General features: G+C 46.0%; 1 protein-coding gene across 5 annotated transcripts in view; it reads left to right on the top strand.

Annotated features, from left to right (window-relative positions):
• Fam120b (family with sequence similarity 120B) overlaps window positions 1-13,550 on the top strand; it is a 77,543-nt gene extending 63,993 nt beyond the window's left edge. For 4 of the 5 annotated variants that reach the window (XM_052750710.1, XM_052750709.1, XM_052750712.1 and 1 more), the window contains 5 exons: window positions 1,443-1,649; window positions 2,895-3,003; window positions 4,936-5,022; window positions 11,657-11,708; window positions 11,843-11,956. In XM_052750710.1, the coding sequence (XP_052606670.1) occupies window positions 1,443-1,649; window positions 2,895-3,003; window positions 4,936-5,022; window positions 11,657-11,697 (444 nt within the window). In that variant the 3' untranslated portion in view covers window positions 11,698-11,708; window positions 11,843-11,956. Of the gene's footprint in view, window positions 1-1,442; window positions 1,650-2,894; window positions 3,004-4,935; window positions 5,023-11,656; window positions 11,709-11,842 lie in introns of all 5 variants that reach the window. The other variant, XM_052750711.1, reaches the window with a different exon arrangement.
• Window positions 13,551-14,965: the final 1,415 nt, after the last annotated feature.

The raw sequence follows: 14,965 nt of genomic DNA, 5'->3' as shown, positions 1-14,965 counted from the left end.
AAAAAAAAAAAAAAAAAAAAAGTGCAAATATGTATAAGTTTGTAAAAATGTAAATTATATAGTGATAAAAAGTATAAATATGTATTACAGTTTTATTTATGCTAGTTGTAAATATGTATAGTAATGTTTATACCAGATATATTTGAACATGTTTTTATAATAGCCCAAATATAATTTTATGGTCTCAGTGGCCCCTGGAAAACCTAAAGAAGGTGTCATAATTAGGGGAGCTTTTCTGTCTTCCTAGAAGTTTCCATCCTCCTCTGTTTCTGTTTAGAAAGGGGTAGGCCTCCCACAATTGAGTTAATTTATACAGAAATTCTATTGCTGTGGTAGGAACACATGTATATGTGAGCTATTTAAACAGCTAAAAGTGTCTTTATAATTAGCATGAGTTTTTGTTTACTTGAGTGGATACTTTGAAGTGTTTTGAAATGACTGTTTTCTCCTGGGAATCAAAACAGTCTCTTTAAAATTTTATTGAACATCTGTTAGAAGAGAGTTTTGATTTAGAAAAGGCTTGATGGAGCTAAGACTGCTGTAGTCATCTTAGACCCATTCCAAAAAGGATATTCCACCTTTATTATCCTCTACTCCTTTACTGGGAGGTGTGTCGGCTGTGAAGATCACTGTGGATGTTTGCAAGCTCTTAGTAAGGACCTGGGCCAGAGCTGAGTGAAACTCTGTACTTCCTCCTGCCAGAGGCTGGTAGCCAAAGATGGGCAACTTCTTCTTGATAGTTTAAGATTATTCAAGAATGACCTAAGACAGTCACAGTCTATCTGAGGGGCCTGGAGGGCCCTTTATTATATCAAGAAGGGGAGTTGTGGTGGCCCACAATGGTTTCCTAGTGAGATCTGAACTTACTTTACACAACAGGGCTGCATTAAAGGATTGCTTGACCACATGCATGTTTACCAGGTGATTGGAAGGGTCTACAATTGGCTGAGCTAGGGGGAGGTCTTTTGTTCCACCCCTTGGCATAACTATAAATAGCCCTTTAGCTGGGCAGTGGTGGCACATGCCTTTAATCCCAGCACTCGGGAGGCAGAGCCAGGCGGATCTCTGTGAGTTCAAGGCCAGCCTGGGCTACAGAGAGAGATCCAGGAAAGGCACCAAAACTACACTGAGAAACCCTGTCTTGAAAAACCAAAATAAATAAATAAATATATAGCCCTTTAGAAGAGACAGAAGTGGCCAGTGGATAAGGATCCAGGCTCTCCCGAGGCTATCCTGTGTTTCTGTTTCTCTCCCCTTTATCCTTCTATCTGATATCTCTTATCACTCACTCCTCAAGAGTATCCTGTTGTAAAATGTGGGAGCCAGTCTCCCAGCTGGGCTCCCACAGGACTGAGACCCTCCAGTCAGCTTTTTGATGTACACACCTAACTTCTGGTTTGAGCCATCTGTCTTGAGCTCCCTGTGTGTGTCTGTCTCCACAGCTGGATTACATTAACTCCAGAGCTGTGCAACTGGGGTCCCTTCTCGTCCGAGGCCTCACCACATTGGTACTAGTCAACAGTGCATGTGGCTTCCCTTGGACAACAAGCGAATTTATGCCCTGGAATGTGTTTGATGGCAAGCTTTTCCATCAGAAGTACCTGCAGTCTGAAAAAGGATATGCTGTGGAGGTTCTTTTGGAACAAAATGTGAGTTCTGGTTATTGAATATTAGAACAATGAGTAAGTTTGAAGCCAGCCACTCTGGTGTACCTAGAAAGTCTGCCCATCTCATTAGTTAGGAAGCTTTAAAAAATAGGCATGATCTCCAGAGTAATCCCCATCACCTCACACAGCTGGTGGGACTGTGCTGACAGTTCTGTAACTGCTGTCCACACGAGGTTGGCTCGGTTTAGCAGCATCAGTTGGAATCTACATAGCTAATTGCTTTTGTCGGAGAGTAAGCTGAAAGAAGGGTTTGCACTGTCTGCAGAGGGCTTCTCTAGACAGCAGACTAGTTGAGGAGACTCTGCTGCTACAAAAGGCTGCCCATGTCCTGGGGCTACTGACTGCTGCCCTGGAGTTCCCCAGATAGCAGACTGGTTAGGGAGACTCTCCTGCTACAAAAGGCTGCCCATGTCCTGGGGACACTGACTGCTGCCCCAGCTTTCTAAGTACAATTGCTTCATGATTCCTGGAAGGTTTCCAAATGAGGCTTCCCGCCAAGCTCATTTGGAATGTTTTATTACCCACAGGGATGAGAAGGCGGTGTGATTGTGAGAGAACATGCTGATCTGTTAGATAAAACACTCCCAAGTTTTCACACCAAAGGGAAAACATTTGGCAATGTGTTGCTGTCACCATTTCTCACCGAAGTTCCAGGGTGTTGCAGGATTTGTGAGTGTTTAGAACTTAGAGGAGCAGAACAAGAGCAAAGCCCTTTCTCAGATTTGGACATTGCTCTAGAAGTGATTGAAGGAGATGCAGCCCTGGGGCACAGCTGCTAGTTGTTTGTGTACCTCAAAATACATGACTCCTCCTTGAGCACCCCAGAGGGACTTAAAAGAATCATCAAGGATGAAATATTGACCAGTAATTCAGGAAGCTATGAGAACAGTGCTGATGTTCATACCCCTATCTGCTGCTGTTGGATGACCCCAGCATCTCCACTTGGCGTTCTTAGATTATCACAGGAGTAGATTTTTAGTCATGACTGTTTAGTCTCTAATATCTAGAAGCAGGCATCACAGGTACTTGATGTCATCTGAGACCCTCTTGAGGTAATGCTAATTGAGAGCTGCCACTGTCTTCACTTGGTGCAGACCGTGCAGCTACGCGGGTTGATGTCTTGTGGACAGAGACCACTAGGAGGTTGCCCCCCATCCCTGCCACCTCACACCCTGCTCCTTCACAGAATGTGCAGCTAGCCTGCATTTTCATCTGATCTGTTTGCAGAGATCGTGGCTCACCAAGTTCCACAACCTGAAGACAGTGGTCTGCAAGGCCTGCTCAAAGGAGAACCGACGCATTGTAGGCAGAACACATTGGAACTCTCACTACACAGGTGGGCAAGGGTTGGGTGCTTCCCCTTACCTGTCACTTAATGTGCTGAGGCCAGGGGAGACTTACCTGCTTTCTTGTGATTTACTGATAAAAGAACAATGAAATTATGACAGATGAATATGATTGGACTGTACTCAATAGCTTAAATTCTGGTCCCATAAGGAAAAACATTTCAAGAAGGATTTGTTTGTTAATTGAATAAAGAACTCTTTCTCTGATGTATCATCTGTTTCCCACAATTCCCCTAATTAAAGGCTGCATGAATAGTGTTTGTCTACCTGACAGAAGTTGAGGTTTAGTTTTTCTCATAACAAATGGACATTAGAAAAGTTCAGTATGTATATACCTATATGTGTACAGTAGCAGTTTTTACAAAAGTGGACATGAATTTGAATAACAGTAGAAAAGGGCAAATGGGATGGTTTGGAAGGAGGAAAAGGAAATGTTGCAATTAAATTATAATCTCAAAAAGAGAATAATTAAATAGGAGCTTTAGAAGATTTATGGTTCTGTCACCTAAAATGGCAACTGTTGGAAGATAATACACTTCTAAAGTGTCTTCCTGTGTCACAGTTCAAGATTCTCACCCTTCCACATAGCATTCATCACATTAAACAGTGGCCAGTCTTCCTCCACTACTGTCCATGTTTGCAGTGGATCCTAGACAACCAAGGGCCTCAGTGGTGAGGGTGTCAGTAACAGACATTCCAGTAAGCTGATTGAGGGAGCCTGGTGGTCTGGGGAAGAGTGGCTGTAAATTTGGGTGAATTGCAACAGAAGGAGAAGCAAGGAAGGTCAGGAGAAGTTTAGGGTATAGAATTCTTCTTAATGCTAAACTTAAGAGTTGATGTTTGTATCCAATAAATTGAGGAATTTTTGAAGGTTTTGAAGTGGTGTTATCAGAAAAGTACTCTCAGGACAGCAGTGAAGGGAAATGGGATCAGGAGATGGATGACTCAGGGATTGTCCTGGTCCCAGGTGAGAGGTGGCCCTGGGGCAAGTGCCTGCACCCTTGGAGTATCTCAGGCATCACATAAGTTGTGCTTTGATCTTTTCCCTTCACTGGTGGGTGAATCTAGTATTATGGGTGCATTGCTTGGGACCTTGTCCTTTTTGTCCACAGTGGCTCCAAGCAGAAGGGGAGTTTGGTCTCTGAAGGCCCTATCATACATGTGTTGTCCTTGGGAGTTCCTGGCCAAATGCCACATTGCCTAGCAGACACACCCCAGAGTCTGCAGTGGGCACTTGGGTTAGGAATTCATTCTTTCTGTGGAGCGTGAGAAATAAAGATACCTTAAAAAGTCCAAGATAGCGGGGGGGGGGGGGGGGGGGCCTGCACACCTTTAATCCCAGCACTTGGAAGGCAGAGGCTAGTGGATTTCTGTGAGTTCGAGGCCAGGCTGGTCTACAGAGCGAGTTCCAGGACAGGCTCCAAAACTACAAAGAGAAACCCTGTCTCGAAAAACAAACAAAGTCCAAGGTAGTTTGTAATCAGTGGTGATTAGTGATACAAAGGAGACATCAGAGTATAAAAAGTATGTGTTAATGCATTTGTGGGTAGTGTGGAGGAGCTCACCACAACCCAGGAATATGCTCAAGGGGAACACATCCATACGATTGTGTTACCTGAAGAGACTGGAGGTGGGCCTCCTTATAGGGGGAATAGCTTTTGCAATTGTTGCCTCTGGGTAAGCAACAAGACTCCATTTTAAAGACACATGGTGAGATATATCTTAGTACTGGTCATAAGTTACCATTTGACTTCTAGTCCAGATTCGCTGCACCTCTTCTGAGCCTTTGTCTATATAGTCTTAGTCCCATTCTGCCGTTGTGAGCATACTGAAGGTTTACTGGCCTGGTATCACTTGCTACACTATTAAGTGTGAGACAAAATGAGTGATGGTGTGCTGATGTGTTGACCATGTTCCCACAGGGAGGCTGGGGAGACAGGGCTCCAGCTCCCACAGGACAGGCTCCACACATGGCCATCCTGGGCAGCCATGGAGAGATCAGGGTTCAGGTAAGAGGCTACCACAACAGCCATCAACTGCTCATAGGTGCTGCATTCCTTTACGCTATGTTTGTGCTGAAACATGCTATGTTTCCTGTGTTTGAAAACAAGTTGTGTATTTAGTTTGAAAACAAATCAGTGTGTTGGCATACCTAATTCTTTGTTATGGAATAGAGACAAGTAATAATAATCTTGCTTGATGGTGATATGTCTGCTTCTTACTGCTTTATTTTCTGCCAATTCATTCATCTCTTAAAGACTCAATTTTTACAATTTACTCAAAGGCTTTTCTAAAGATTGCTAGTAGAGGGCTCAAATAGGAGCATTCTGCTATCATAGGAGCATTCTGCTATCTTTCATGTCATGGATTACATTTATAATGTTAGAAATGCAGCTCTTTATATGTCATATGGGTGTATTGATAATCACTATACTTAATTTGATATGCAATTAATTGCACTTCAGTATGTAGAGAACTTCCCATCAGTATTTGAATTCAAATTTCTTTTAGGTTCCAGAGCTAAACTTGATAGACTGAAATTACCGAAGACTTAGGGTTTTGTCCTTTTATAGAAATATACTCAAATGTGACTTTTACTTTTGTAAACCGGACGTGTGCAGATTTGCATGTTGCTCAGATTACTGTCTAAGACACGGCAGCTCTTTAGCAGACCTGAGTGCAGCGAGCACAGCCATTTCTGTGGTGCTGCTGAGGAAGGACTCTCCTCAGGCTGTAGACAGCACATGTGTACAGTGCCCAGGCTTATCTTCTCGAGTGTGGGTATTGAGCAACTTCGAAGCTGCTGTATAGTTTAGAATAATCCAGTTCCTGGTGGAAAGGCTGCTCCCTGGAGAAGGAGAAGCACCATCAATGTAGACTTAGGTTGGCTTTTGACTTTCCTTGAACTTACACAGGGTGCTCCATCACTCCTGCCACTGACTGTCTTCTAGGGCCTGTGGTGGCCCAGCTGAAGTTCTCCTGAAGCTCTCCAGCATAGCCTGTGTCCAGGGCCCCCTGCCACACTACCAGCTAGCCCATGACTCTGAGCTGACCCAGACAGATGTTTGTCCAGAATAATGGCAAGGGAGGGTCAGAGTTCTGACTAGATAGATGTCTCTCAAGGCCAAAGACCACCAAAAGCAGTGAAAGCCTCTAGACCTTCTTTGTAAAGCTACCGTGACACTGGTAACGGCTTTAGCCCACTTGAGTTAGATAGGATCTAGGTGTAGGCCCAGCTATCTGCATGTCCCACCCTGAAAATGTTTACGCATCCTGCATCCTGACACAAGGCACCTGGCTGGAAGTCAGGCTAGTGCCCTTAAGGCTTTGGCCCTTTGCCCTTGTGTGTTGGGGAAGAGCTAGTGGCCCTTCCCTGAGGCAGCTGGTCCCCGCTGATGGTTCTTCCCCTGCTGGCAGCCGCAGTCCGCCTTGCCTGGTGTGCCAAGGAAGGTGATGCCTTCTTTTTGTCCTCTTTGGCTTGCCATTGTCCCGTTCCCATGTGCAGAATCTTGATGCTAGGCCAGATGACAGCTGTACAGTTGTGCGCAGTAAGAGGTTGTCTTCTCTAGGGAGGCTCGCACCCTCACCAGCTGCAGGAGAGCACCACCAGTGTTGTCAAATCTCCACACTCAGACTGTCTGGTGACTGTCCTGGCTCCTCCTTCTCTGTCAGGCAGCTGGCATCAGTAAGCTTGTGTACCTGCAGCTCTGCAGAGCTGTGATTCTTTGATTCATGGTTGGTGAATGAGTATAACTCCTATAGGTGAGTAGGAAAGGTAGTAAGGTGCTATTTACAGAGGTGCCATAGAACCAGGCCCATGCCAGTCTTCTCTGGGAATCCTGGGCCTTAGTAACCTCACCTGCAGCTCTTAGGACAGTCTCATAACCTGCACCGGAGTGCCTTTAGTTTTCCTGACAGGCATTCCTTAGTATAGCTATGCCACTGAAACTGTAAACCCTACAAAGAGTCGTCTATATCCACAGAGCCCTGTCCCCGGCTGAGTGCCCAGAAAGAATGTCACAAGAATTGGATTATTCTCACCCTTAGTTCCATGGTAGAAGTTACAGGGGTATGTTTCAGATACCCTAGGAGGGTTGTTGGTCATGAGGGTGTGTGTGTGTGTGTGTGTGTGTGTGTGTGTGTGTTGATTTCTTCACATTCTTTTAGCAGAGGGTATTGAACATGTCCTCATATAGAAGAAAATAATGGAATGACTCCCTAGGAGAAGTGCTTTCTAAGTCCCAGGTCTCTACCAGAGAGCTGTCTACCCTAGAACCCACATCACTGAGCATTTCCATTGTCCAAGAGGTATCATGGCATCTGTATGTCCCACCAATGTGACAGCTGTCTTCATGGCACCAGGATGCATCCTACATATGTGACACGTCCTTGTGGCCAGTGATATAAGGCTAGAGGCCTTTAGCCACATGTGGAGTGGATACATGTTTTAGGACATAAGATTGAAAGCTAGTAAGATAATGGTGGTAGCCTCTGCTGGGCCCAGAGCTGAGGTCAGGAGATGTCAGAATCCCAGGACTGGAACTACAGTGAGTGAACTAGAGTCATCAGCTGTTCCAAGGACAGGTAATCCTATTCAAGCTGTAGATGTCTTTCCAAGGGTGCTATTCCCATTCATGTTTGTAAAAAATATTTGCTACCAATGAGGAATTGGAAGCATAGTGAGGAACTCAGGGCAGCAGCCACAGCTCTTGTGGTTCTTTGTATGTATGCCACGCATCTCCTGATTTCCTGGTCTTTGACCCATGTGGTCTGCAGCTCTCTCACACACATCAGCGGTCTCAGCCATGGCCTGGCCTGGTGAGATACACTCTCCTTCTGGACCTTTTGCATCTGCAGGATTTGCTCCTCCCTGAGCCATGGGCTCTGATGTCCCCAGCATTCCACATGCCACTACTTCCTGGCCTCTTGTCTGCATCCTGGGCCACAGTCCTATAGCCCAGCATTGACATCCCTTTTGGTAACTAACGCTCACCAACTTAATGAAACAGATGTGGTGAACAAAGTCTGGACAGCTGTGTGTTTCCTGGTTGTGTGCTCTACGTTGGTTTACTTTGCATGCATGTTCTTCGAGTTCCATAGGGCAGTGATGGAGACAAAGGTCTTGCTCTTGCTGAACTCAGTAAATAATGTCATGCTTCCCATCATATACCCAGTGTTTTAGTTCTAAATCCAGTATGCACATCCACAACCACCAATTTTCTATATCTCATTTCTGATATATGTATCTTGAAAACTATGTTTACACATATAACGAAAAGGCCCGATAATCAAAAGCAATAAGCAGTTCTTCTGACCCAGAAAAGAACAATGTGAGGTTGTCATCACAGTTACAGATGTGCAAGCCCTGAGGACACACAGGGCCCTGGACAGTTAGTCTGTCCAGTGATTGAATATGCAGTACCACACATCTCTTTACTCAACTGCCTAATTTCCTGCTACCAGCCAGGCTGGAAAGTTGCAAGAGTTGGCTTCTATCCTCCACCTACATGGCCTCACTAAACTTGACACATAGGGAGTGTTGAGTGGTGTGTGTGTTATCTAGCTTTAGACCAGAGAAGCCCATTTACCCTGTTGTTCTGGTTACTTGAAAACAGAAACATGGCGCTGGTCACATTAGTTAAAGCCTAAAAACTACGTAGACATTGTGCCCTGGTTTGAGACTTGGGACTTTGAAGGACAGCTCTGCTTTATTGGGGTGGGTTATAATAGAAACATGATCACAGTCGTGATTGTGAAGGTTGGACTGGGAGGAGTTCTAGGGTCCTGAGGGAAAAAAAGGCCAATTTGAGTGGCCTGGGTGCTGGGTTGATGTCAGGTTGAATGGCTAAAGGTGAGTCTAGAAGCAGCTAGGGGTAGTATGTGAGCAAAGGACAGTGCTCCATTGGCACCTTGCCCATGGGAAGAAAGTCCACAGGCCACCTGCTGCTGCTGCTGCTGCTGCTGCTGCTGCTGCTGCTGCTGCTGCTGCTGCTGCTCCTCCTCCTCCTCCTCCTGCTGCTGCTCCTCCTCTTCCTCCTCCTCCTCCTGCTGCTCCTCCTCTTCCTCCTCCTCCTCCTGCTGCTCCTCCTCTTCCTCCTCTTCCTCCTGCTGCTGCTGCTGCTCCTCCTCTTCCTCCTCCTCCTCCTGCTGCTCCTCCTCCTCCTCCTCCTCCTCCTCCTGCTGCTCCTCCTCTTCCTCCTCCTCCTCCTCCTCCTCCTGCTGCTCCTCCTCCTCCTCCTCCTCTTCCTCCTGCTGCTGCTGCTGCTCCTCCTCCTCCTCCTCCTCCTGCTGCTGCTGCTCCTCTTCCTCCTCCTCCTCCTCCTCCTCCTGCTGCTCCTCCTCCTCCTCCTCCTCCTGCTGCTGCTGCTGCTCCTCCTCCTCCTCCTCCTCCTGCTGCTCCTCCTCCTCCTCCTCCTCCTCCTCCTGCTGCTGCTCCTCCTCCTCCTCCTCCTGCTGCTGCTGCTGCTCCTCCTCCTCCTCCTCCTCCTGCTGCTCCTCTTCCTCCTCCTCCTCCTCCTGCTGCTGCTGCTGCTCCTCCTCCTCCTCCTCCTCCTGCTGCTCCTCTTCCTCCTCCTCCTCCTCCTCCTGCTGCTGCTCCTCCTCCTCCTCCTCTTCCTGCTGCTCCTCCTCCTCCTCCTGCTGCTGCTGCTGCTCCTCCTCCTCCTCCTCCTCCTGCTGCTCCTCCTCCTCCTCCTGCTGCTCCTCCTGCTGCTGCTGCTGCTCCTCCTCCTCCTCCTGCTGCTCCTCCTGCTGCTCCTCCTCCTCCTCCTCCTCCTCCTCCTCCTCCTGCTGCTGCTGCTGCTCCTCCTCCTCCTCCTGCTGCTCCTCCTGCTGCTCCTCCTCCTCCTCCTCCTCCTGCTGCTGCTGCTGCTCCTCCTCCTCCTCCTCCTCCTCCTGCTGCTGCTGCTGCTCCTCCTCCTCCTCCTGCTGCTCCTCCTGCTGCTCCTCCTCCTCCTCCTCTTCCTGCTCCTGCTGCTCCTCCTCCTCCTCCTCCTCCTGCTGCTCCTCCTCCTCCTCCTGCTGCTCCTCCTCCTCCTCCTGCTGCTCCTCCTCCTCCTCCTGCTGCTCCTCCTCCTCCTCCTCCTGCTCCTGCTGCTGCTGCTCCTCTTCCTCCTCCTCCTCCTGCTGCTCCTCCTCCTCCTCTTCCTCCTCCTCCTCCTCCTCCTGCTGCTCCTCCTCCTCCTCCTCTTCCTCCTCCTCCTCCTCCTCCTCCTGCTGCTCCTGCTCCTCCTCCTCTTCCTCCTCCTCCTCCTGCTCCTGCTGCTGCTGCATTAGTGTTCTTTGGTGTTGTGTGCAACATCAACTTTTACACATTTGGTCCTTAATTGGAATTTTTGTTGTTGTTGTTTTAAAGACCAGGCAATCTACTTTTTCTGCGAAATTACTGAGTTGTGTTTTTGTTTGGGCCAGCACATTTTTGTAGTGGGTTTTTTTCCTGCCTTAAATATTTTTGTATTTCTTCAATATATGAAGTGGAAAGTTGTTACTATTTCAAGATTAGAAAAAAATAGACAAAATTCTTCATGTTAAAAAAGACTCAAAATGTTTTATGTTCAAAATGTTAGTGTTCAGTTTTGGCATAGTTGACACATTTTCAAAGTCTGGACCTAACTATACATGTGGGCCCTGTGGAAGCTGAGGCCTCAGGGCCACTTCAGGGACTGCAGCCTGGCAGATGGGGTGGGGTACATCTCAGAGATAGTCAACATCAAAGTCTGGGGCCCAACCTAGCCACCCTGTGACCAAATGGCTACCAGAGTTGAAGTTTTGACCTTTCCCTTGCTATTATTCAGCCCAGCTGGTGAGGGAAAACGTGTTAAATTCCATTAAGGAGCTGTAAACTAGGTGAGATTCTTCACTTTGCCCGTTCTCATGGTGACTGCACACTAGGAGACTCCAGGATGACAGGGTGGACACCTGTCAGGGCCATCACCCTTACACCTTAGGGGTCATTAGGCAGAGCGTGTTAAAGCCATTGCTTTCATGTACCAAAGAAAGCCAAGAGCAAGACTTGGAGAAAAGTGTGTTGTCTTTGAGAAAGAGTCTTACTATGTGGCATTATCCTGCCTGGAACTCACAGAGATCCACCTGCCTCTGAGTCCTGAGTACCACCATGCTCAACCAACAAGTGTCATTTTTAAGATGTGGAAACTGTCAGTTTTCTTCAAGGCTAGCTCTGCACCAAGTCCCTTCCCAACACCCCGTGTCTGTCAGAGGCAGGAAGTGGCCAGCTACACTGTGGGGTTGGAGGGCTTGTATGCTCAGCCCTGGAAAAGCCACACGTGGCTTTCTCTGTGCTTGGCAGGAAGTCCTGTCAGAGCCATCTGCATGAATTTCCATTTCCAAAGTCATTAGCAGTAATAAACATCTAGATGTCCTGCAGATGGTTAGAACTGGCACCAAGAAAAACAATTTTGACAGTTTCCTTCTACTAATAGCACTACCTCCTAATTAATTGCTTCCACTTTAATGGAATAATTATAGAACAAAATTTAATGACAGGTGGTCACAGCTGAAAAATGTTCTGTCTTCCAGTACAACTCAGCATTCTGTCTTTATGCATACTTAGAACCACGCCACTTCTTTCAGTTAGTGTTTGGAGACAGTTCTTCTTACTTTGGTTTTTATTTCTGTTTGGTGCAGGAAGCCGACAGTATGAGCATGACCAGTGGAGACGATACTAGACATCTTGCAGGTAAATTCCTCACCAGCATCTTCAAATGAATCAGTAGATGCTTTGTCTTTACAGTTGAGAGCCAATATGTCACATGTGGCAGCTTCCCAACTGGGATCCACCAACTTAATTCAAGATGTGTTTGCTTCTTCCAGAAAGTGTGGGAAGAGGATGCAGGGCCCAGACTCCACACTCCTTCAGAGTAACGTCACCCAGTCTGACCAGCAAGGCGATGGCAACTGGAACCACACTTCAAAGGAAGGAAAAATTACCTTTCAGAGGTTTCTCCCACACGTATTGTAAAAAACACCCATTGGTTTGGTTCCAAAGGTTGCTCCTGACTCCATGACCCACAACACCATCACTGACATCACATATGCTCTCCTGATCTTAGCAGGACTCTAGATTGTGAAAATGTTTTCCCAAATCATTAGTCTTTGAAATCATGGAGTCTTAGTTACTTTTCTATTACTGTGAAAAGACACCATGACCAAGGCAACTTATAAAAGAAAGCATCTGATGTGGGGCTCAAGGTTCCAGAGGGTAGCAGAGTCCATGACCATCATGTCAGAGAGCATGGTGGCAGGCAGGCTAATGAACACTTACTAACTGGGAATAGCTCAGGGTTTTGAAACTTCAAAGCCCACCCCGTTGACACACCCCCTCCAGCGTAGCCACGCCTCCTCCAGCGTGGCCACTCCTAATCCTTTCCACCAACTGGAGACCAAGCATTCAAACATTAGCCTGTGCGGGTCATCCTCATTCAGTCCATGACACATGAAATCTAATAGCCATACAATCTGTTGGAAATTACTTTTTCGTTATAAATTCTAACAGAAGTCAATTGTCTACTTCTTTTCTTGATCCTCAGAAGTGTTTGGATAGAAAAAATAAACTAAACTCTTGCTTGCTTATGGGAAAGTTGGTTCTGCTTGGAGGAGAGATGGCTCAGCAGTTAAGAACAATGGCTGCTCCTCTAGAGGACCCAGGTATGGTTCCCGTCACCAACATGATAGCTCACAACTGTTTTTAACTCCAGTTCCAGGGGACCTAAAGTGTCTTCTGGCCTCTGTGGACTCCAGACACACAAGTGATGCACAGACATCCATGCAGGCAAAACAACCATTAAGATGAACTAAAAAAGTAAAATAAACTTTTTTAAAGGAGCACACTGGGTCAGGCTTAGAAGTAAGGTCCTCTTTAACCTTTGAGGTTATTACCTGTCTCCACTGGGGACATGAGAATAGCTGTGCCCAGGGCCCTTATGGCCATGCTGTGTCTCTGAGGACACTTAGTTCACTTGGGAGATGCAAGCACTCCTGACCCCTGAAGATGTGTCCTTCCATGCTGCTGTCTGTAAATTCTTAGTAAGCCTCTAAAAATGCTCATTTTCATCTTTACACTGACAGTTACCCAGATGACCCTGGCTCAAGTGTGCTGCACAGAGCTCTTGGGTTTCACCTTGAAATTCTTATATTTACCAGAAAGGTATATAGCTCCCACATGTGAACACATTTGTATTTGGTCAGCTCCTTTCTGCTCCTGAAGGACATCTGCATACTGTGTCTGCATACTGTGTCTTGTAGCTGCTATGACTTTAATGCCTGGATTTGGAACTGGCCTTTCTGATCCTCTAGTGAATGTTTTGTTTCCCTCTGATATTCACTTCCTGTCCTCCTCATGTGTGCTGCTTTGAAACATTGCTGCCTTTAGGTGTTCTGTTTCTCTGCTGTTTTCCTGTGTAACTTCAAGTTAAGTTTATGATCTCTTAGAAAGTATATTTCTATGAAAGCTGTTTTCCTTCACAGAATCTGTATTTTGACCTGTCAATAAAATATGAATGTCATTCACAAGCTTAAATGAGCCATTGTGTTGGTGGATATTTATCACATTTAAAATTCCAGTGTGCAGAGCTTTGACAATGAGAATATTGCTTATGTTGTGTTCCAGTCAAGTCTTGTAGAATTTCCACATATCGATCTAAAATGCTCATGATTGACTTCTTCCTTCCTCCCTCTCTCCTTCCCTCCCTCCCTCCCTCCCTCCCTCCCTTCCTTCCTTCATTCCTTCCTTCATTCCTTCCTTCCTTCCAAGACAAGGTCCTATTCTATTGCCTACACAGCCCTGGGAGTCCAAAGGCCTCAGTTATATCCTGCTATTGTACCAAACCTTCTTAGGTATGCCATATCTTTCTTTGTTCTTATAAAAAAAATGATGTTGAGCACAGAATCAGATAGTGTTCCTAAAGTAGGAAAAATCAACACATTTTCAGGAATCAAAAAATAAAAAAAAAAAAAAACCCAAATATCCTTTCTAAGGATATGAGTGTTCTCTAACAGAATGAGTGCTTCATTCCACAGAATGTGGGGACTGTGTGAAGCAGTGCTGGGCAGAGAAACAAGTGAAATGGGCAGGTGTTGCTAAGCAGTATCGAGCGATAAAAGCGTAAGGCAATAAGACAGCAGGGGTCACGACTCTGGATTAGTACGTGGGAAGTGATGGTGAAAAGTGAAGGCATGTTTTCTTTTCTTGCTTAGAAAACAATATTTTTATTATCTGTCAATATTTTTAGAACTATATGCTAAAATGTATGTAAAATGCGATATGAACTAGAAAAACGAGTAAAAAAGGAAAGCCACTTACACTCCTCATGCTGGAATCAATTCCAGAGTCCAGGTACCATGGAAAGAGAGAGAGTACAGCACGTGTGTTTTAGAAACCAGCAGGTCAGATACAACAAAAATAATGGCATACATGTGAGCAGTCAGTGCCTTTTGGTGTATATTCTTTTTGAACACGTGTACAGTTCATTGAACCTAACTATGAATTAGACCCATAACAACTCACCATTCTAAAATATTTTTTGAGGAAATGACTTGCAAATTTATTTTAGAAATACTAATAAAGGTACTACATTTAAAACTCATAGAAGGGAAGTGATGTCACAGAAGATAAATCAGGAAGCACCAGAAGTCCAGCTCAGTCGCAATCATACTTGCATAAATGTTGAAGCTGGCTGCCAAGGTAAGCTTGATTGATCCATTGTAGTTAATTTCCACTTATTTCAGTTGCTTGGCCAGTGACAGCCCCTTGTGCATTTCTGATTCAGGCTGCCAGAGCCAGGGAGCAGAACATCTTGCTCTCTGAATGGGGTGCTATGTAGCAACTGCTGCTTTTGTTTCCTGAGAAGCAGGCACAGAGGCTGGCTGTCGTGTGTCCACTCCCCTAGTTTATGTAATCCCAGGGGGGTTAAAGGAATACCACCTGTGGGTAAAGAT

This window comes from Peromyscus californicus, unplaced genomic scaffold, assembly GCF_007827085.1.
Source record: "Peromyscus californicus insignis strain IS unplaced genomic scaffold, ASM782708v3 Scaffold_22__1_contigs__length_63687245, whole genome shotgun sequence".
Taxonomy (NCBI): domain Eukaryota; kingdom Metazoa; phylum Chordata; class Mammalia; order Rodentia; family Cricetidae; genus Peromyscus; species Peromyscus californicus.
The sequence above is the reverse complement of the archived record's forward strand: the minus strand, read 5'-3'. Positions and strand labels throughout refer to the sequence as shown.